The 24,436-nt window shown below is 32.1% G+C and overlaps 1 protein-coding gene across 1 annotated transcript; it reads right to left on the bottom strand.

Moving 5' to 3' along the window:
• Positions 1-1,443: 1,443 nt before the first annotated feature.
• LOC142326655 (cytoplasmic dynein 2 light intermediate chain 1-like) lies at positions 1,444-24,422 on the bottom strand. Its single transcript, XM_075369260.1, has 6 exons — positions 24,348-24,422; positions 20,734-20,802; positions 13,459-13,603; positions 10,198-10,293; positions 8,491-8,718; positions 1,444-1,699 (listed from the first exon to the last, which is right to left on the bottom strand). Exons 2-5 carry the CDS (start codon positions 20,745-20,747, stop codon positions 8,659-8,661), a joined length of 315 nt encoding a protein of 104 aa, XP_075225375.1. The 5' UTR covers positions 20,748-20,802; positions 24,348-24,422; the 3' UTR covers positions 1,444-1,699; positions 8,491-8,658.
• Positions 24,423-24,436: the final 14 nt, after the last annotated feature.

Genomic DNA, 24,436 nt, shown 5'->3' on the forward strand with positions numbered 1-24,436 from the left:
CTTACCCAAAGTATTTATTAGGGATATGGGTGTGAACCCTCCATCATCTTCCCTTACCAACACAAGCCTTGCAGTTTTCCAGCTCTTCAGGATGTATTCTCTCTGTATGGCTTTCTTGAATGAGGTCAGCAGCGTGTCAGAGACAATGTCTCAGAAATTACTCTGATGACATCCACTGTGATGCCGTAAGGTCCAGGATTCTCATGTGGTTTAAGTTTAAAGACTGCATTTTCTAGCTCTTCTGCAGTAAACCTAGGTAGTTCTTCAAAATTCTGATGTCTCCTTCTATGTGTTAAGATAACAGAGTTTAATGTAAGTTGATCTGATTCCTGCAATTTTTGTGTTCCACCAGTAAACTGGTGTGTGTCTCGATTATACCGACTAACTAGTAATCAAATCTGTATAAAATTAACTTACCTTTGCTTGGATTTGAACCTCAGAACCTCCAACTTCAAAAATCAACTTTTAAATAACTTTATGACTTTTAAATGATCTAATAAGAATTATATACATTCACACAGTGTTATCCACACTTTCTGAGCGCATTCTAATACAGAAAATAATGGAAAAAGTTCATATAAACATGGGGCTAGAAATGCTCTGTTAGCAAGTTATGGCTAATGAAACATTTTGCCCTGATTCCAGGGTAAACAGCAAAATAAAACCCTATTGAAATTTTAGGAACCCAAATTAAGGAGTCAACCTGATGGTTTCTTATGGTTTTTAACCTGTAGAGTTGAATAAAGCAGGTTCCAAAACCACATCTCCAGTAGTTTTCATAATATTTGAAGTAAAACAGAAACATTTATTGTCTAAAAACACATTTTATATTTCTAATACAACAATTTTGTTAAATGACTAAAAAATGCATAAAATTTATTAACAAAAGTTGTAAAGAATTTAATTCTGAGGAGATTAATGTAAAATAGCCCAATAATATGTAAGATCAAGAAATTTGACTCATTATTAAAACTTGCAACATGAAAACTTTTAAATGTTATTAACTACAGAAAATGAAGTTAATCTACAATTTATATAAAATTCCTTTTTTTTATAATTCTGCTTGTTTTTTGATACCTCCTTGCAAATCATATCATCATGAAATCACTCCACCTGTTGTGTGTATTAAATACCAACAATGAACTAGCATGAACTATTTTGAAAAATAAAACCATTTGAAAAAAGATCCCTCCTACACACCCCAACCTAAGAAGCTTTGTACAAAACCTAACACATCTGAACAAAGGTTTAATTTAATTTACTACTTTTTATCAATTTTTTTTTGTATTTATCAACATTTTAAAAATATAGCAGTAAATATTTATTTTAAAAATATATAAACCAGTCAAGTCAGCTACCATTTATCAATATTCCCAAAATTTATGTATTAAAGGTCTACATTCTAGGTTAAAGGTTATAGATAAAAAAGTTCATAAATTTCATGGACTAGAAAAATTTATTCTTCTTAAAAAAAAAAAGATAACAACAATAAGTAAACAGTATATTGTGAACATAACAAATGAATGAATACCAACAAAGCATTACATTTTTCAATTAAATTTTAAATTACATTTTCATTCCAGAATAGGTATCGCATTAAGTAAAGTTAACAAAAAAAAGAAGAAATCATTAACTGTGCAAAAAAATTATATACTGGGTTTATTATTTGAATCATTCAACAGATTTTTCTTCTTATACCCTGTAAACAAATTTAAAAAAAAAATTCATTTAACATAAATACAAAGAATAATTTATCATTTTAAAATTTATTAAAACTTATCATCATAATAAAAACCAAAACTAGTTCAAGTGTAATTTTTGATAGAAATACAGTGTTTGAGTAAATGAGATAAGGCTGTAGAACAATTTGATGAAAATTCTTTGAAATTATAAATGACTCATTTTTACAATGAAACTTTTTTTTCTTTAAGATCTTACAGAGATAATCAGCATTAATGAAATTGCTAATAGCAGTGCTGTTAATTGTGCTTATCTTAAAAAGGTTAAGAAAGTCCTTTAGTACTTAAATGAATACTGTGAAAAGTATATACTTGGTTATGTTGTGTGCCAAATTAAATGAAGACGTCAATACAATAAAACCCTGCACATATTAATTGCTACCCATCTACCATTCCACACACAGCTAGCAACTACAAGACATAAAATAAAATAAAAATAAAAAATAACAGAAAAATTACTAACACTTTCAGGAAGAAAGGTATTGCATTCAAAATAGCAAACAAAACAGACACTGACAAATATGGCGACTTGTGACTATACAGATTAAACTATATTAATTGCACTAAATACCGTTTCAGACAGATTGAACGTATATTTACCAAAAATAGAGTTCCTTGTACATCTCAAGGTATCTTCCTTGAGGTGAACGTGGAACAGCTGACAAACTTTTACAAATTATCTCTTTGAAACAGGATACATAAATACTAAGACATTAACCGTTAACAACAAAAAGCTAAGGTTTCATGACGCACATGAACTGCATGAAATTTATAGAATTTATTTACAGACCTACTAAACTTGATAAAAACATTGAATTAAACAAAATAATGCAAAATAGTACAATAGATCTTTCCCTCTATAATGGACCAAATTGTTCCAGAAGAATGTTTATAAATCAGCTGTTGTGAATTGAGCCTTAAGTGTCACACAGCTACATTTTTGGAGACTCAACTTCACCTAAAGGCTGTAAGACTGTTTCAAATCCTGATTGAATTTCTTTTTGTGGCAGAAGGAAAGGTGAATTTATCTATCTTTGCAACTATGACCACCAACTAACCATACCTTATAAGAGGATCAGGAGTAAAATTTTTGTAAGAAATGTGACAACTGAATGTAAATATAATAATAGATAAGGAAATGCTTAGTTGTATTAGAACATGATAGAATTTGTGACAACATCTTGTAAATAACATCTTGAACTAGATTAATTGCCCGTGTACTAAGACATTCAGGTTTAATTATTTTGGTAATAGAGGCATGAGTAGAAGATAAAAACTGTATAGGAAGACAAATATTGATATACAAGAGTTGTAGTAAGTTGAGGACTCTCAGCTGGTGTAACATCCAGTTGCTGAATCCAAAGAATAAACATAATCGATTAAATGACTGAAATTCACATATGTACTTTGGCAGGCACAGCTTCATTTATCATCAAATCACACATCACTAGATCACATCCAATGTTGTAACTGAGGACCTAGTCTCCTTGACAGTCAATCATGAAAAGGTCTTTTAAGAAATTCTCGGTGGAGAATTACAAGACACACCATATTCTAATGCTGCTTTCTCTGAAAGCAGCATTAGAATATGGTGGGCTGCCACTTAGAAGATAACATGTGATCAGAAGCAGTGGAATGCCCCAACATTACATACACAAACAAGAAAAATAAAAAGTAAAAAATTAAACCAAAGCAAATCACCTACATTTATGCACACAATGTAAACTTGCTCATGCAAACTGGTAAACTAAAAATAATAACTGGTCTAATGGGCCAACACAAAATTTTCATTATGGGAAATAGGAAATAGCGACCAGGATGCCATGGAATCTCAAGGATGTATGCTACAAAGCTATACCTAGGAAGAGTGATGAAAAATGCCCACAGTTTGCAACAGCCTTTTTAGTCAATAGAAGAAGAATTAAACAAAATGCAGTCAAGAGACTACTACAAAACCTTAAAAAATCAGCTCCAAAAATATGAAACCCCAACCATATTAATAAAGAATGAAAACTGGCCCATAACAATAAAGACAATGCAGGAATCCTAGGTAAATATATCAACAACAAACTCCTAAATTGTAAACAACTAACAGAACTCCTAAACTTCAACACCAACATCCCAAATAACAACACCATCATAAAACATCATCCCTCCCACAATAAAAGAAGTCCACAAAGCACTGGTGAGATGAGGAATTAGAAAGCAGCGGGGGAAAATCTGACTTTTGTAGACATCTAGAAACATGCAGGAAGATCAGAAAAAATTGCCCTTCATCAATAGCTTGTCAACATTTGGATCAAAGAAGAGCCACCAGGACACTGGATGACAGTCCTCATCCATCCACTACTCAAAAAAGGGGACAAAATAGACCCTAACAATTTCAGGGGAGACTCACTCCTAGACACAACATACAAGATTCTTTCAAGAATCATCCTTAACAGGACTGGTTCACAACTCAAAAAAGAACTAGGAGAATACCAAGAGAGGTACCCTGGAGGACCCTGGAGTTCTTTCAGACTCTGGAGGAGCTGCTCAGATCAGATCATGAGTTTCGAGCTAATATTGGAATACAACAGGAAAAGAAACAGAGACATGGTGATAACATTTGAAGATTACAAGAAAGCTTACAACTGTATCCACAGAGAATCCTTACAAAAAATATTAACTCACCTCGGACTACATATCAAATTAATAAACATGATAAAACTTTATTTTTTTTTGTTATTGATGAATCTGAGAAATGCCATTTACACACGCCCCATAAATGAAGCAGTGTCAGACTTGCACAGACTCCGCTAGATGTTTAGAGCATATGTATACCTGTACCCTATTGAATAAAACTCTTATCTCACCACTTCTCCCCACCAGGACCGAGCCACAATGAAGCACTCTCAGCCGTGGGGGGTGTCTTCAGGCTCAGGGGTTCGAGAGTCATCATGCATCATCACTGTACCCTATCCATGCAAGCACGAACAAACTCTGTAGCCTCACTCCCCAGTCTTCATTCTTCACCTAGCAGCTGGAATATTTAGGACTTTCTCAGACTATTCTGTCCTCGCATCTGACTTCTTACTCCTAATAATACCGGTGACCATACGAGAGATGGAATCCCATGTTACCTCATTGTAAAGCAATTCTTCTTCTCTATTATATTATCTAGTGAGAGAGGACCCAGATGTCTGTAATTATGCCTGAAGGTTTCCCAATGTAAACAGTGGAACACAACGTGTTCCATGTCATCCAGGTCTCTGCAATATGGATATATGTTACCATCCACTTTCTTGAACTTGTGGAGATATTGGCGGAAAGAGCCGTGGCCCGTCAGGAACTGTGTGAGCTCGTAACTGAGTTCACCAAATCCTAGCAGGACCCATGGCTTAACCTCACTTAACCTCAAGCATCTAGTCCACGCACTGGTGGATGCTTCATTCTAACGAACCTGCCATCGTTCTAACAAATGGTCATAACCTTGCTCATTTTAGCAAGCAACTCGACTGGTGGTGTTCTTGCTATAATAAAAACTGCCTCAGCCAAGACACTCCTGTATGTGAAGCACACTCTCAGGGCCATACGCCTCTGTAAACTCTCCAATTTGCGTAAATTTTTCTTCGAACTCATGGCTTTTTTCCACACAGGGATCCCATAAAGAATTATAGAGTTAACTACATGTTCATATATTTTACGCCTGGAAGATTTAGGGCCAACCACATTTGCGAGTAACTTATTCACAAATGAAAAGCCCGGATGGTCTTCTCAACCTTCTTCGCAACAAGAAAATGAACACCTACAGTCTATCCAGAAACCTATGTATTTTACTTCATTGTCTGTAACTATAGAGTGCCCCTTCACCTTGAAATACATAGACGCTAGCCACCTTCTTCCAGCCAAGACTACCACTTTAGTTTGGCAAACCCTACTTAGTCAATCACTCGTCAACAATGACTATTGAACAATTCACTTTCGAGATATGTCGGCATATGTGATACTTGAGACTCCTTTAGGATAAGTCAGGCCAAGTACACCCTCATACAAGAGATTCCACAGTGCTGGTCCACAACCGAGCCCTGTGGAACCCTGCACTATACATTGAAAGACAGATGTTGTTCTCCCACCACCTTTCTGCACAGGATATATCTCTGTAAAATTCGCTGAAGATACAGGGTATGCGCCATTTCTCCAGGACTCTGAAGATGAATGCCCAACTAATGTAATTAAAAGCATTTTGGACGTCCAGGAGTATCACAGCTGGAATACTCCTGGAACCCTGAGTCCCACTGGCAGCCTGTTCTGTCAAATCCATAATTTGCTTTGCAGCGTCCATAGTAGAACGACCTTGCCTGAAGCCATATTCCATGTCGCTCAGAACTCCTCTTGCCTGCCTCGACTTCCTGCTGTATCCTAGCCACAAATAACCTTTCAGACAGCTTACAAAAGCTGTTCGTCAGGCACAATGGTCGGTAAGTTGTGGTTTCACTAGGCCCACTAAGTTTCTCGATGAATACTAATCTAGAGAGATCTTCCACTGGTCTGGTATGTAATCGTGTTCAATCATATAATTCATGCTATTAAGGACAGGAATAGGAGCCATCTCCGTGACAATCTTCATAACCTCCAACAGGATTCTGTCCGATCCCAGACTCTTCTAATTGGTCCACTCTTGTGACTCTTGTTCATACCTCGTGCAGCCATGAAGAGCTCATGTATGTTGAACAAGGGCAGGTCTTCCGCAACTATCTCTATCCTGGGGGGAACAACCGCCCTCAGGAAGAGGGTGGCGAACAACTCCAAGACTTGGGCAGCTGTGGGGGTGGGCAAATAGCATCCAAAACGTCCCATAATTATCCTGAAGCTGTCTCCCCACACATTTCGATCAATCTCCTGGCAGAGAGACCTCCACGCATCTCTCTTGGCCTCCTTGATCGCAAATTTGTAGTTGTGACAACTGAACAGGTACCTCTTCTCATGCCGTCTCAGCACGAAGGCTGTGATTGTGATGTCTGGCTGCTCGCTGATATATTCTATGCTTGGCTTGACACCTACTTCTCATCTCACTCAACTGTGGGGACCAACAGTATACAGATTTTCTAAAACTGTCAACTACCCGAATAACACCTGCCCATTCATACTCTTCAGCAACTACTTCGGTGAGAGCGCAGGGGGATGAAACCCCAATGAGGCTGACCACTATCGATTCTCTCAACGTAGCACATCCAGACCTGGATATCCTCTTAAACAGCCATTGTTGTTAGACTGCAACCGCAATTTCTATCAGAATGAGAGAACAATCGGACTTTCTTCTTCCAAGACTTGCCATGAGATCAGCAAGCTAACATGTGGGGAGCTCACGAATGTCAAATCAAGACATGAATCTAGAGTCACCGCTCCAAAAGGTGGAATCATCATTATTGATACATACCAAGTCCAACACATTGATAAAATCCCCAAGATAATTACCGTGTGTGTTCTGCTGGAGACCAGCAAAGGAAGGAGAATTAGCATTAAAATTCCCCAAAACCGAGTCCTCTGACCTCGAAACCTAACAATGCAGTCAAATATATGGTCCAAGAAATCCTGTGTACTTGTAAGTTGGTGTTGGGAGAGTGGTAGCAGGAGAAAACCACAACATCCCCTACATTTGTTTATATCTTCAACTTTTGAAGTTCTAAAACCCCCAAAACATTGCAAATAAAATTGGTCTCAAAATATCATTAAAAAAACCAGATATTATGCCCCAAAAACTATCACAATAGAAAGAAATAAACATAACTGTAAATAAAATCAAAATAGTAATCCAATTTAAATACCTCAGAGAAATAATAACAAACAACCTAACCCAAAAATCTTGATCCAAATAAGAAGAAACAAACTAGCAAAACCCCAAAAATTAAAAATTAACCTGGTACACTTACAATAAAAAATTTCTATCAATAAACACAAACATAAGACATTACAACATATTTATAAAACCAGAAGCCACTTAAGCAGCAGAAACACTCTTCCACTTGAATGACCAGACAGACAGATTCCAAAAAATTTAAAGAAGAATTGGAAGAACCTGCATCAATAAAAAGTACCAGAAAGATGGGCAGTGGTGGATTTTCCCCAACAAAGTCACTGATACCATGAGTAAGAGGAGACTAGGTTTCTTTGGACATATCATGGGGATGCAAGATTCAAGACTTCTGAAATAGCTAGTGCAGTACAATTTTGACTCGAAAAACACAAAGGCAGGATGCAGATCGATCAGAGAAATAAGAGGATCTGAAGGAAATTGGCTTTACATCAGAAGGTACCACAGATAAAATAAAATTAAACAACAAAATCCAAAACAAAAACACTTGTTTCACACTCAGAATAAAAAACTCACAACACGAACATTTTCAACACTAGAAAGAGTACAAAAATTGGAATGCATGAAAAAGTACTGGGAGGACTACAAGGCCCAAACAACTCCATAGAAGAGACTTGGATAATGAACTGACTAAAGTGATCCTATGTGGTCATAAAAGATAATAATAATAATACCATCTTTTAATGCAAAATTGAAGGCCACCAAGATATTGTTATGGGTAATTACTATTTGAGGGAGCTGAATATTGTTCTTGATTTAAAATATTCCATTTGTCACGTAATAATAACAACTCTGAATAATTATTTATTTAATAATACTCTGAAAATATCACTATTCAAGGACAGATTGATCCCAATGATTTCATATATAGAACTTAATTTTTAAAATAATTCTTACCTTATAAATTTAACTGAATCTTTAATACTTAAGAATAAATTTTCAAGGTGTTCTCACAAATGGTGCTTCATAATTCTTGTTCAGTTCATTTTCTGAGTATTACTGCGTGCAGGTACTGAAAACATTGTTTCTATTAAAAAAAAATCTGCTTTTTATGACAATGTATCGTTAAAAGACTAATTCTATTTTCTGCTTTCTTTCCATCTCTTTGCAATAGCGTTCTAATTCCTTAAAATAAAAAAAAACTGCATTAAAAATTGAAATTGTGAATATTTAAAAAACTAAATTGTTAAACGTTAATAATAATACAATTTCACATTTGTATAATTTTCCTCTAGCAAAAATCCAGGCTTTTTAATAAACGTTAAACTGAACTATTCGCATTTTCCTTAACCATGATTTCTTTCTCCCTAGTGGTATTCTGTGGAATTTAGGTAAAGAGGTGGATAATGAGAAAGAGATGATTTACTCACAGAGAACCATAAACCATAATGTTTAACTGTATAACAGATTAGTATTGTCCGCTAACTCCACCTGTATATTTTCTACAATACTAAAGCCTTGTACTCAAATCAAGCTTCATGCTGAAAAAATTCAAACTTAAAAACAAATATTTTGTCCATATACTAGATGAGATTTTAAAAATGTTTACATAATAATTGTTGTTTACTAATAAAACATCTCAAATTATGTTTATATCTATAAAAAAAAGTATTCTGGCTTCTAATCTTTTACTAAATACACCTACAGTTCAATATGTATTCAACATCACTCCATTTATAGTATCACTTATTAAAAGTATGTGAATAAAGTTTAACAGTGTCTTGTTTTTAAATTCAAAAAATGTATAGACACAATAACAAAATTATTCATTCGAATCTTGGATAAATTGTAAAATAGAATCCTAAGTAAACTGTATCCCTTACAACTAAATGGTTCCAACAATAACTCGAACATTTCAGAGAATACCATACTGGGGAAAAAAATGTGAATCAAGCATGAAATGTAAATGGTATGCAAAGTTTAATAAGCTGGTTCTAATGAACTATCAATGTTAAAAAAAAATTCTGAATATATCTGAACTAGTGATGAGCAAAAATATGCGGCATGTTACTTTTACATGTTACTGCCAATTAATAAAGGCCAATTTTGCCAAAGGATATACTAGACAGAACATACTTACATTAGAAGAGATATACTTACATATTCTAGATATATTTAGATAACCATTAGTCCTGGTTACTTACAAAAAAAAATAATTAATAAAAGTTCTGCAACTCTTACATTATAATATTTGTAGTTTTTATTTCCTAAATGTTAAGTTACTTTACATGAAAGGAAAGCATTGTAAGTAGAATAATTTTCATATTTTGAAATTAATGGCAAAATTATAACGAACGAGTAATGACATTATTGTTAACTTTTTCTTTTCTCCATCTATTCCCAGATTACACTGTCCATCCTCTACTATCAATTAGGATATTTTTCAAAAAATTTCACTACTATAAGAGACATTGTGTATAGCAAAATAGAATTTTTCAATGATAATAAAGCAATATAATCACATAATAATAAGCTATATTTTTAGGTACTTTGAATGGTCTCTGTGTTAAGACCTGTTTTGGATCTGTGCCATTATACAAGAAAATTATTATTAATAAATATTAGATGCAGAGAAATAAAAAATTAATATGTATATAAATTTACCTCATCTTTCTGACTTCTAAGACCAACAATCAAAGGTTCCCAGAAATTTGGATCCTGACCAGGATCATCTGGTAAAACAGATGTTTTTGAAGATTCCTATATTTATAAAAAAATACAAAGGATTAAAAAAATTGTTTTGCAGTAAACTAGATGCAACGAATATGTTGCAATCCGTTCCCCCCCACAGCCCAATGAGATGAGGATGATATGTAAATGAGGTGTAGTCTTGTACAGACTCAGACCGACCGTTCCTGAGGCATGTAAATTATAAATGTTGACCATTGTTCTCCAAATAAATACTTAAGCGTTTCTTTATATTTTTATTTTTATTAAACTCTTCTCTTTTTTTTAAGATGATAAACAGTATCTCAAACCAATCCCATTATATATAAAACTGTTACACAAAACCAATAATACTCGTATCTCAAACAATAAATTATCTTACATGAAGTAACAAAATATTTTACATAAGTTTTAATGAGCCTATCTGAAACTATATGTGATTTTCTATGAATACAATTTTAAATTCAATACTTTCGATCGTGGTAATCTTTAACCTCAATAATTAAAAGATTAGGATATGCAGATCTTTTACTTATATATCCTAAATTAAATATTCTACGCCATCAGCTAACCGTTTCATAAATTTCAACTTTTATTTTCCCCTATGCCCATGTTAATTAAACCTACCTTAACATGAATCCCACCAACTAACTAGTTCACTGTTTTACAAGAAACACCTTTGTTTTTTAAGATCTCTTAACTTTATAAACCAACCTAATTTTCAACATCCTCCTGTACTACTGCATTTAAAATTCATTTATTCTTTTTCTTTCTGCTTTCCCTATTAATCACATTTTATTACCATGAAAATAATTTTAAAAAAGTCATTCAAGTCCTTAAATATAGATCTACATTAAAATAGAAGTAGCAGCCTTCTTTCAGCAAAAAAAACTATTCTTTCTGGTGTTAGTCTACTTTTTATCTCTGCCTTACTCTGTTCATAATTTGTAATTTTATTACCTGAACCATCAAAGTTCTATAAGCTTTTTCCTTGTGTATTATGTTCATCTATTTTAATATTTAATTCCTCATTATTTTCCTTTTATTTACATTTCACCTTCTTTTTTTAATTTAGATTTCTTTAAATGTTAAACTGATTTCTTCAATGGTAGTTCTCAATCGGAGAAACAAAATGTAATTTCTGCGCTTCAGTTAAATACTGCTGCTATCTTATCAATATAGATATGTTATATAACATAGTATTCAATATGACTTTTAAATTGCAACTGTTATTCCGATGTCTGTCATAGTCTAATTACAATGTGCTTTTGCATGTTGTGAACATAAGCATAGTTTAAATAGTTATTCTCATTATATAAGAAGACTAGATTAATTTTTGAAATGAATAAAGAGTAATACCGACTACATGTAAATATTTAGAGTGTGATAGTGATATGGCCCTAAATAATAGAGGACATTGCGGTATAAAACCTTTTGCAATTACAGGATATGTGGTTTGAAAACCATAATTTGCAGCACAAAAAGGTATGCATTTCATGTCATTTTGGGTGGTTTTGTGTGCTTTATGGTAGGATTTCATTTATAATGAATTCAAAATATGTACCTGATGCTACACCAACAAATCTTCATACCATTGACCACTGACAAGTGTGTGTTTTTGTCATTTAGCAGAATGGTTTGAATCTAGGGCGCCAGGTAAGTTAGTAAAGATAAATTGAGTCAATCAAAATTGAATTTGAATGGCAAAAATATAATTGTAGATATTTACTTAATGGTGAGAGGGTATTTGGTGAAATACACTGAGACAGTAGAAATTTTTTTTTAGTTCTTGTATTAATACGGGACACTTGACACATAGCTTTCAATTATTAAGGAATACATACAACTAGGCCAACATTAATCAGTGACTGTTGGATTTCGTACCAGCTGCTTTAATACAGAATGGATTACTCATCTTACTGTGAACCGTAGAGAGAATCCGTAAAGAGAGAATTTAGTGGATCTGAATGCCTTGTGCAGGCATTTACATAAAATATAGAAACAAGATCAGCACTCTATAATTACAATAACCGGCTCTATAAGGGACCGAAATTTCTTTAAACAATACTGGGATTAGTTTAAATATTAACTTCCTGGCCTTTAAAAATATATTATTCTGATTAGTAGGAAGAACTATTATGAACAATAACAAAACCTGATGTGATAGGCCCTAACAATAAATAATTACCCGACTTTGTAACATGTACAGAAGTGGGTTTAAGAAAACTCTACAATATTCTTAACTGCTATAAAAAGATGACAGAGAAGGAACTCAATGAAAGAATGAATTGCATCTATCAACAATATATTCTCTATAAGTTTCAATTATAGCACACTTAAGGTATTACATACATTAGTTTAATAAAAGCAGTTTGAGTTGGACCAAAGTTATGGAGAAATTATTATATAATATGTTTATTTATGACAACAAAAAATACTTTTACTTCACTGAACTCATTTTCTTCTCAGTAACTAGTTTTAGTACTAGTAGATTTAGTAATATATTTAATTTCAACTTTTAAATAATCACCCTATACTCTGTACTGAGTCAACATATGACGGTATTAAAAAAAAAAACTCGATTCTGTTTTCTTACAGTAATTCATAACTAACATGAACTTAAATATAAGAAATGATAAGAAAAGACCTACGGTAATCCTAATGATTTAAAGAAGAGATATTATTACCTTTTTCACCTATGCTAATTTCTCAACTATCGTCATTTAAATTCAGTTGATCATCTGTGAGCAGCTGAATTTAAATGATAATATTGTTGTTGTAAAATTTGTAGTGTAACAACTTTGAGATTACACAAATGAATAATGTTGTTAACGACACAATATTGGAGTTGTGATAGATCACTTGTAAAGTACTGGATTTTTAAACATGGGGATTACAAACTTGCATCCAGCAAAGGGTACAATTGTTAGTCATAATGATTATAAAATTCCTCCTTTTATACAGTTTTTTATGAAACACCGCCTCATCTGAAATTAACATACATAATGTGGACCCTATCATTACCAGAAATAATTATATACTTTATAACAGAAACTTATTACCCTGAAAAAAATATTATTTTAAAACAAACACAATCAATACAGCATTACAAGTAACTTGTATTGATAAAAGAAATGCTGATAATTAAATGTCCTTAATCACCAATGATAATATAAACCTGACAAGTTTATTACTTACCTGTGGGAAATGTGAAGTAAAAAAGTGTTTATATTTATCAATGGTCCAAGAATTATTGGTTGAACCCAATCCTTGAATACTTTCTATAAGATCTGCTCCAGGAGGAACCAACAAAGGTTTATTAAAATCTTGAGACACAGTCTTACTGTAGAAAGAAGGATGAAAAAAATTAACAATAAGTTATTTAACATTCTTACTAATGGACTACCATGCATGGTTTTGCCTGTATAATCATCTTAAACTATGTTGTGCTCGTCTGCATTATTAAAGAAATATATATATATATATATATATATATATATATATATATATATATATATAAATAAATAATATATGTAGTATATTTTATATAAATAACCTAAAATAACCACCAAACACAGTAACAGACCCTAAAAAACTAATAATAAAAGTCGACTTTTGTGGGATTTCTTCATCATCAGTCTGTAAAAAGATCCAAAATTACATAAAAAAAATTTAGAAAATATAAACCACAACACTTGAACAACATAACTCAATGCCAGCTGGAATGACAATGATAAAATGTGCCAATCTGGAATGATTATCATTTATTTATTTTATGTTTTTATTTGATAACGTTTGAATTTTTTACCGATTGATAATGTGGGATCCCTTGAAGGTTCTGTTACTGTGTTTAGTGATTATTTGAATATTTTACTGTATAATATATATATATAATAAAGATACTAGTGTAAAAGGTAAGTGTAAAGATTTCATCACTGCATATTTTTATATATATACAATACAAAATTATAAGTCAATGTTGAAAGAATCTGTCGATTACATAAAGCTCAAATACATTTTTTTCTTTAAAGCAGCCACCTTAGAAAATCCGGTTTTGCAAAGGTAGGATGTTGAAAATGGTAATAGTAAACAAAATGCTCCAGTTTTCAGTACAGATTCAAAGAGTGATTTATTACTAAATTGTCTTTTGATTTCGCCACTTGCTGTGAAGGCTATAAAGATTTCTTCTTCGGCGGTTGAGAGCCCTTTGGTAATATTTTGAAATGGATCCCTAATCCACTTATAACTTGCTACAAAGCAGTCATCAGAAAGAAAATACTTTATAAAATTCTTTGCCAGCATGGCTAAATGGTTTTCAACGGTTAAAAAACATCTATCACATGCTGTTCTTTAGTCTTGTAAGTTTTAACATTCATCCACATTTGTAAACATTTCTAGGTTTTAATTTCTGCTCCACAATTCTAATTTTCTACAAAAAGCATTATCACACATATCCACCAATGTATGTGTATTTGCTCCTTGGAGTTGAAGATTCAAGGTAATTCAATTTCTCAAATATGTCAACCAAGTAGCTCAATTTGAAAAATGGCAATTTCTTCTCCTAATTCATAAACACATTGCAAAAATTTCCCACATGATAACCATCTTGCCTTGCAATAAACACCATATATTTACAGCAGATTTTTGATTTTAGGGATCTCATTTTTATATAATTTACTATGGTTACAACTGTCGTTAGATTAATATTCAGACTAGGACTTATTTCTTTGGAAGACAGAGCATCTCTGTGGATCATGCAATATGTCCAAACATACTGTGGAGATTTCTGTTTCTCAAGTGCTTGTATAGTTTGGAATATTCCAGGCATTGAACGAGCACCATCAATGCATATTCCGACGCAATTTTTCCACTCTACGTTTGCCTCATTTATAAAATCATTTAAGACAGCAAATAATGCAAGTGCTGTTGCTTTGAGTTCTATTGGTTTGCAGAAAAGTAGTTCTACTACTGCTGACATATCATCACAAAATCGAACATAAGCAATGAAATGAGCATCTTTATTGCTATCTGTTGCCTTATCAAGCTGAATTGAAAACAATTTGTCATGCAACTTCCTGAAAAGTTGATGCTGTACATCTTCAGCTATATCACAATTTTACAGGTAACAGTATCATTTGATAGATGTATGGACTACAGTTGTTTGGCAAAATTATATCCAAACATAGTTTGTTCTCAATTGCAGCTGGAAAAATACACTCTTCACCAATGGTGTGAGGCTTTTTACACCTAGCTATTTTATATGAAACTGTGTAAGAGGCAAATTAAGCTTTCATATTCAAAGTTTTTTAAAAATGATGTTTGCTTTTCAAATGATTTAAATTTAATTCAAAGAATTCTCACGGTTTGTTAACGTACTCACTATGAAGCGTTTCCAAATGTTGTTTAAGTTTATTAGGTTTCATGCTGTCTGCTGCCAAAACTTTTGATCAAATAACATACACACAGGCCTTTATTCTTCACTTACTTCAGTACTAGCAAATACAAAATTTAAGTATTCTTGAGAATATTTTCTTGATTTTATTTTCGGAACAAGCTCATCTGTGCACTTGTTGATGCTTCACTATAATCTAATATTCGCTTACACATACTTAAAACATTATCCATGATTCTGTATAAATCTACTGCCGTGAATATTTATAACCATGAATTGTGCAATAAACACACAAATTTCAATATACACATTCATGATAGATTCAACAGCGATAGGAAGATCGACTGAGACTGGCTGGAATTGAACGAAATGCAGCATTTATACAAGTTTGTGCAGACGGTAATTCAGACGTTCCAGAATGCTCAAGGTAAATTGGAACTTCTCGCAAAGGTTCTCGAAGGTTGAGAAACACTGTACTAAGGAGAAATTTTCTATGATAATAAAACCTTGTTTATGTAAATGAAAGACCAGTAATAATTTCCCTGCAAAATCAAAGCATCATTGTTTTGCAAAAAGCACATATAAAATTATATAGAGTGTATTACAAAGTTCTCCTGGGACTTTCATGACCTATTCTACTCGTGAAAATAATGGAAAAAGTTCATATACACATAAAGCATATCATAAAATGGTTTGTTTGCACATTACAGCTAGTGAAAAAGTTTGCTTGGGTTTCAGCTATCCCAGTGAAATGAGGTTGTACTGAAATGTTTAGGATATTAATTAACGGGGAAATCAGTAATTTCTTATGGTTTTTGACCTGATAATCAAATAAAATAGGTCCTAGAACAGTATCTGGAGTAGTTTATGAGAAGTTTGGGGTAAAAAAAAACTGTTCTTTATGTTTGACGAAATAACCTTGTTAAATGGGTAATAAACAAAGCATTTGTTTTCATTTGCGAATTGCAATTGACATTTGCAGTTCTTTCATGAAATTTCATTTTCAAAAATTGTTATCTGAATTATTTTAGATAATTAAGATTCATCTGTAACAGCGCCAGCAGTACATCAATATAATTTGACAATAACTTTTTTTTTATGATGATTGCTATAATTTTAGTTTTTCTTCTAAGAAAACATTTATAAATGTAACATCATAAAAAATTATTAAAAAGAAACTTTATTACTTACACTGAAGTAGTTCCAAATGCATTATGACTTAACAGTTCACGAGTGCGTTTCACTAAAGCAGCATCTTTTGAACTATAGAAAACTAATGTAGCACAGGATGTATGTGCAATGTAACGTAAACAACGGCACACAATACGTTTCTTTTCTTGTTCAAAATCCTTTTATTACAAAAAAATTGTTTTTAGTATTCTATTTAAAAAAAGCTTACTAATGATTTCTATTTATGTATTGTACACTTTTAAGATAAATAATAAGACATAATTCTTGTTCTGTTGTGTTTTAGATATTATAAAACAATTAATTATTATAACTATTCTACTAAATAGTTGAGCACTAAAAGTGTTTTTATATATATATATATAATAATTATAATATATAATTATATATATTTTTATAATATACAATTATAAATAATTTACATATAAATTATGTAATAACATTATTATATTACATTATGTAATTATTATTACATAATTTATATATATATTTATATATATATATATATATATATATTTAAATTAAAAGTTAAAATTAATAATAAAAATAAAATAGAAACCATGTAGACTAGTTAGCCAAAGTTGTGACTGTACCTCAGTCATTATTTTATTAAGTCATTATTAAAAAAAAAAATGTTAGTAATGACTTCATATTTTGTATTTTTAATTTTAATTTACAATTAAAAATTTTGAATATATAAAAAAAAGTTTAGTTTCATTTCTGTTTTGATTTTATTGGAAAAGGATATTTTAAAAATTTTAATCTTAAAATGTAATTTGAAATGTCAATTTTAATTTTAATGAGTAATTTGCAAGAAAAGATTTGAAATATTATGGAGAACTGATAATGCAAGGTACTTGTGAAAGCGATCTTGCTTGAAATTATGGAATAAGGTAGGTGTCATCCTACTTTATTGCCATATAAATCACTTTATAACCATATGAATCAGTATGTGTATTATTCTTTATATGTTTTATTAAATGGTTATTTGTCTGGTATGCAGGTTTAAATATATATATACAGGGTGTCCCATATAAAACGCAACCCAACCTTATATTGTTAGGTATTGAAATAATAAAAAGGCATGTGTAAATGTAAATGTAATTTTTATTATTACCATCCATTACCTTACATTTAGAGTAAAGGTTGGAATACAATATTTAGAGTAATGTATTCAAGAACCCAACCGTTCTTGAATACAAGCTTCAGATCTTTTTACAGCGTTTCTTGCAACTTTTTTCAAAGTTTGTGGCTGGATATTTAATACAGCTTGTTCAATATTGACTTTCAATTGTTCAAGCGTTTGTGGTTTGTTGCTGTAGGCTTTTTCTTTGTTTTCTTTTTCTTTCTTTTACCCCGTAGAAAAAAAACCGCCGCAGTTAAATCTGGAGATCTTGGTGGCCACAAGCCTCGACCGATAACACGATTACCAAAGAATTCCTCAACGAAATCTGAAGTTGAACCTGCGTAGTGCGATGTCGCACCGTCATGTTGTAGCCGGCAGTGTCTGTCTTCCTCTTCCAAGAGTGCGATGAACAGAAATAAAATATCCTGATATCGTTCTGCATTAATGGTGTACTCAAAAAAAATAAGACTGATTATTTTCTTTGCGATATTGCGCACCACACGCCCAACTTCTGCGGGTGTAATTGTTTTTCGTGATAAACGTGGGGATTTTCAGCACTCCAAATTCTACTGTTTTGGCTGTTTCATTTGGACGTAGCCGTCCAAATGAAACCGTGCTTCATCGTGAAAAATAACAAATCCATAACATTAATTCACTCACACAGAAATTGACGGAGCCGTTTGAATGCGATAAGGTCGTAATTGTAATTGTTTGTTCGCCCGATGAACAGTTGATTTAGACAAATTAATTTCAGCAGACAAACGTCTGATCGATTTATTTGGTGAGGCGAGTAATCGGTCTTTGATTTCAGTGACTGCATCTGTATTCAACACTCACGCAGATCTTTTGTGTTCCTTGTTATTAATAGAACCAGTCTCTCTAAATTTTGCAACTAACCTTAATACTGATGTTTTGTTGGGAACTGGTTTATCTGGGTACTTATGGCAAAAAAAAATCTTGCACTGCAACCACTGATTTCGTACTGAAGTAAGACTCAACAATGAAAACATGTTCATCTAGCGAAAACACCATCTTGTCTCTAGCAATACACTGAACGTTATGATTGCAGTGTTGTTACTATCGGTAGTGTTCTATTGCGTCACCGCGATGTTCAGATGTTGGACGAGTCCATTTCAGTAACGAGTAGGGGAGTAAGCTTGACTTTTGAAATTTCATGGACGAGTGATTGATGGGTTGCGTTTTATATGGGACACCCTGTATATCTGATACCATAACCACAAGGATTGTGGAGGATCTGACATAAGTCACAAGAGACACTAAAAACTATTATTCCCAAAACAACAAATACCTTATGCCTTGTATACAATAGACAGAGAAGTATGAAATGTTTTCCTACTCACTCCACCAAGTTTAATATACTTTGGTACATCAGTCATGCCAGCCTCACTACAGTGTAGATGATATTCATTCCTGTATCATGATACATGATACTTTCACACTTTTCACTATACTAAAAATAGCATTATATTTTTTATGGATTTATAGTAATCATCATTATTAATCAGAAAAATGAACTCTGATAGGCAATTCTTGCCCTTCAAGTGCTTTAAAAAACAACAATAAATAAAACTAACCCATCTTGTTAAAAAACAGCAAATTAATGTACCCAATTTTGTTAAGAAATACTGGATTAATTACAATGCCTCTTTTTAGTGGAGGATTTAACATTAAGTAATTTTATCTTTAGAATTTGCCTGGAAAGATTAAGGAAAACCCTGTAAAAAATTTGGTAAGGAAACAATATATATATGACATGGGAATCAATTCAGCTTCTGCACTGGCTTCATCTGTGGTGTTATGCTAGGCCTTCTAATAGCTGGAGGAGTAGCACTTCTTCATTGAGCTAAATGGGCATACTTTCATCTGTGTCTATAAACTGTCGAAGAGTAGTTTCCTAACTGGAGGGTTACAAAAAAAAAAACTTGCCTAATATATGAAGCCAATTCTCCCATTTTTCATAAAATTTAATATAATCTAAATACATATTAAAGGAGGATGCAGTAATATAAAAGAAAGAGGCATATTGTTCTACGTACAACCAGACATAAAGAAATGTTTATCAACTATTTGGAATTCAAGGAAACCTTCAAAATTAAAATTTTATCAAAACTAGGTCTAAAAAGAGTAAAATATAAATGAGTTCCAGAGTTCATGGATTATATCTCTCATTCATACTTCCAAATAAAATTTATACTAATTTTCCTCACTGATCAAAATTATTACTTTGCATGAAAACTATTAAAAAAGAATTTGATAAAAAAATCCTGCAGTCATCAAAATGTGAGTGAACAGACCAGACTGTACATGTTTCATGTATACATGAAAATACATTATGTGTAAATGAACATCAAATCTCCTAATAATTTGTTATCAGATGCATAAAGCTGTAAAATTCTTAGAAATCCCAGCTAGTTAAATCTAGAAAAACTGGAGAAAAATTTGTATAAAATATAAAAAATCTAAAAAAACACCTTCATAAAATAGAAAATTTAGAAGTGATCGTAGTCAATGTCGTTACAGCAGGCTGCAGAACAGGTCAGGCGTGATAAAAAGTCTGAGAAACTTAGTACGATAAAGCACCTGATCGTAGTTATAGTTACTGGATAGTTAAGGTAGATGTTCTGCGCAGTAAAGAGCTATATAATGTATATTTTTCTTTTATTTCTAATAGTTATGAATACTGAAAAATAACTCTAAAAATATACTTATATTTAAGATGTTAGAGAAAATGTTCAATCATATTTACCTGAAATAAGTCATATTTTCCACCAATTATTATAAGGGGTATTGGAAACGGATCCATTCTTAAATAATCCTAAAATCAATAAAATCATAACAAACGGTTATTAGAAGAACATCAACATGAATGTGAAGTAATGTAAAAAAAAAAAATTAAATATTCCAAGAATAAATCATAAGTTTTAACATTTGATCTGTTTTTAACAATTTTTTCATAGAGCCAAAATTAATAAAATCTTATGTCAAGTAGTTTAGTATCAAAATTAATAAAAACTCATAATTAAAGAAATGAAATATGTTGAGGATAGTATAAAATCTTAATCTATCTAAATCTGTAATTAGAGTACATGATTCTACAGTACAGATCAGGATATTAAACTTGATGATAGGAAATGATAAAAAAAACATAAAAAGTTTTCAAAATTATTCCCACTAGTTTTATTTATCATTCACAAATAGTATGACTTAACTGAACCAAAATTTTCATACTGAAGATTCCATCTATACGTCGTTTCACGCTTCAATTCAAACAACTACTTATTCTAATGCAACTTTCTTTATTAAACATTAAAATAATATTTCCTTTTAGAAGTAACCTTTAATTTGAATTTGAAACACTGAATGTCATAAGTTCCTGAAATTAGATTTCAAAGTATGTCAAAAAATTCCAAGATACAAGGCATATGCATAAGGTAAGGGCCATCGGCTTATATTTAAATATTAGCATGTCTGAACACAGTTTCACACATGCAGGGCCATCTATCGACTATTTACGAAGCCACTGCAGTTGTTGCTTAGATTTAGTAGTTGTTTGCCTGCCGATGATTGCAGATCGCAATGTCCAAGACAATCGTTTCTCCCACCAGTTGTAAAGTGCACACTGTGATTCGAATTTTGTGTGCAAAAGGATGTTTAGCTGCTGAAATTCATCAGGAGTTGTGCCTAGTGTATGGACCTACAGTAATGAGTGAAGGAAAGATTAGATAATTGTGTCGAGAATATAAAAAGGGCCACACAAATGTGCATGACGAAGAGTGGAGTGGCAGGCCCAGTAATCAGATTGATGAAATCGTTGAACAAGTGAACCAAAAACTGTGATTTGATCGGCGATTGATGTTTAGTGCTCTGGCTAATGAATTTCCACATGTTGAACACAACTCTATCTACACGACCGTCACAGTAAAGCTCGGACATCACAAATTGTGTGCAAGGTAGGTACTGAAAATGCTCACCAACCAACAAAAAGAGCAAAGAATGTGCAGTGGATGAGTATTTTTGGATCCCTATCAACAAGATGGATATGATTTGTTTTACCACATTCTTACGGGTGATGAGACGTGGATATCCTATACCAACGCAGAAGTGAAACAACAGCCAATGCAGTAGCACCATTCAAATTCCCCAAAACCGAAAACGTTTTAGCAATCTCCGTACTAGAGTGAAAAAATGTTGGCTGCTTTTTTTGGGACAAAAAGGGCAACATTTTGGTTGATTTCATGGAACGTGGATCAACAATTACAGCTGACTTGTACTGTGAAATGCTCACTAAACTGAGACGTGCGATCCAAAATCGACGATGCAGTTGTCTGGTGTAATCCTCCGTCATGATATACATCCTCACACCGCTGCCTTAACCAAGACGATTCATGATTTTTGTTGAGAAGTGTTTGACCTCCCTCTATATAGTCTAGACGTTGCACCCAGTGACTACTTTCTTTTCTTGTATTTGAAAAAGTGGCTTGGTGGACAATGTTTTGAAAACGATGAGGAACTGAAGACTGTCATTGTCAACTGGCTCAATTCCCAGGCAACAAACTTCTATGCAGAAGAGTGTAAGAAACTGGTGCAGCATTACGAAAAGCGCTTAGAACTAAATGGCAATTATGTGGAAAAGTGAAGTAGATATGTAACAAACTAAAAATGTACGTAAAAACCTTTTCTCATGAGTTAATTTTTAAAGACCAAATGGCCCTTACTTTATGAATATGCCTTGTAGATTGGAATTTGTCTAACTTACTTTGTATAAAGCAGCTTAAAAAATTACCCAGATTATTTTATAATAAGGGTATTAAAAGGTTCTGCATTATATTTTCTTTTAGAAGTTTCAGACTTCTGTCGATATTATTAATTTTTTGAAAACATTCCTGGAATCTCAGTTCTTAGAAACCGTTCTAATTACTTCATTACCTCAGTGATGATATTCTCAGCTTGTACAGTTTTCTTTTCAGAATAAATTTTAAGAAAGGAATCAAGCAAACATCAGCAGGTGTCAAGTGAGGAGAGTTTGACGCTCCAGGGAGTTCACTGTTCTGTAGATAACAATTTTTTAGTACTTTTTTATTACTTTGTCGAAACTGTGATGCAGAAAATTAATAAAATGACTTCCTGTCACAATTATTATTTTAAATTTTATTCATGCTGAATTTTTTGCTACTTCACTAATGTTTCTTTACATGTCAATTGTACTTGGATATACTTCTTATAATATGCATGTTTAGGTATAATGAAATAAAGAAATAGGGGCATTATTTGAACAATGCCAGATTATAACAACTGATAAGGTAAAAAAGAATGACTGTAAATTTATTGGTTCTATCATTGGAGATAAGCATTCATTATAGAGCAACATAATCCATAATTAAATGCTAAAACAAAAACTGACATGATTGAACAAGTTGACAATTAGAAAAAAAAAGTTGAAAATAAGTGTATATTTTCATGGAAAAGAAACAAACATTCTTTTTAGGAAGATTGATCTAAAGCCCAAAAACTAAACCAAATAGATAAATTGTTGATATGTAAGCACATACATTTATTTGTAAATGTAAATTATGTTAATTGGTTAGTTAGACCATACAGTATACTTCATTAATTATCTATATCCTTCAATACTATGTCTTTATTATATTTTTCATGTTTCTTTAATAACAAATTAAATTAATGAGAAAATTATAACAGTACCTGTCATCATGTATTCGACTGTACAGCTGTGTACAACAATAGACAATTGTTTTAATAGCCTGCAGACGACCTAATTGATATGAAGAATTCAGCGTGCTTATAATAATAGTACAAAAATTTACACGATGGACACTTTCAAATGCAAACATTTTTAATCAAAGCAATACAATTATAAATTCTAGAATACTTTATGAAGTAGATAAAAAAAAATTCTATGTCAACATTACATTGCTGACCTCTGATGGTGGCAGCAACTCAATCTTTCGTCTTTGAATCCTGGGTTAAAATCCTAGTCATACTCTATATACTGCACAGTATCCATATCTACATACTTCCATACAATTCCATTTCAAAATTAAGAAAATGAACATAGATCACATATATTATTTGACCACATACTAAGGAAGTATCATATGCACCTTCAGACAACATTAACAATACTACCAAAAGAGTAACAATAACTCTTCAAAAATATCTCTTGGAAGCACATTTCCATACAATACAGAAAGTGAGAGTTTTTTAAACAATTTAACCAAACCTCACCATGTTGATCAATGAATTTTCTATATCTTTACAGCTGTTCAAAACAATAAGAATATGATGTGTTAGAAATGCAATGTATATTAAGAATAACTAAATTAAACTATAAATTACACTTACAGGATGATCGCTAGGTATTTTCTTTTTAATATTATTTATAAGAGTACTGGCATCTTTTCTTTGCATCAAAAAAGTTTTTATAATATTTA

This window comes from Lycorma delicatula, chromosome 6 (assembly GCF_047948215.1).
Source record: "Lycorma delicatula isolate Av1 chromosome 6, ASM4794821v1, whole genome shotgun sequence".
In the NCBI taxonomy this organism is placed as follows: domain Eukaryota; kingdom Metazoa; phylum Arthropoda; class Insecta; order Hemiptera; family Fulgoridae; genus Lycorma; species Lycorma delicatula.

What these genes read in the sequence shown, in the direction of transcription:
- LOC142326655 (XM_075369260.1), bottom strand. An exon ending in TTACTTCACATTTCCCACAG is followed by an intron (nt 10,294 to 13,458) that starts GTAAGTAATAAA and finishes TTATAAATATAG; the next exon opens with GAATCTTCAAAAACATCTGT. An exon ending in TTAGAAGTCAGAAAGATGAG is followed by an intron (nt 8,719 to 10,197) that starts GTAAATTTATAT and finishes TTTTATTTTAAG; the next exon opens with GAATTAGAACGCTATTGCAA.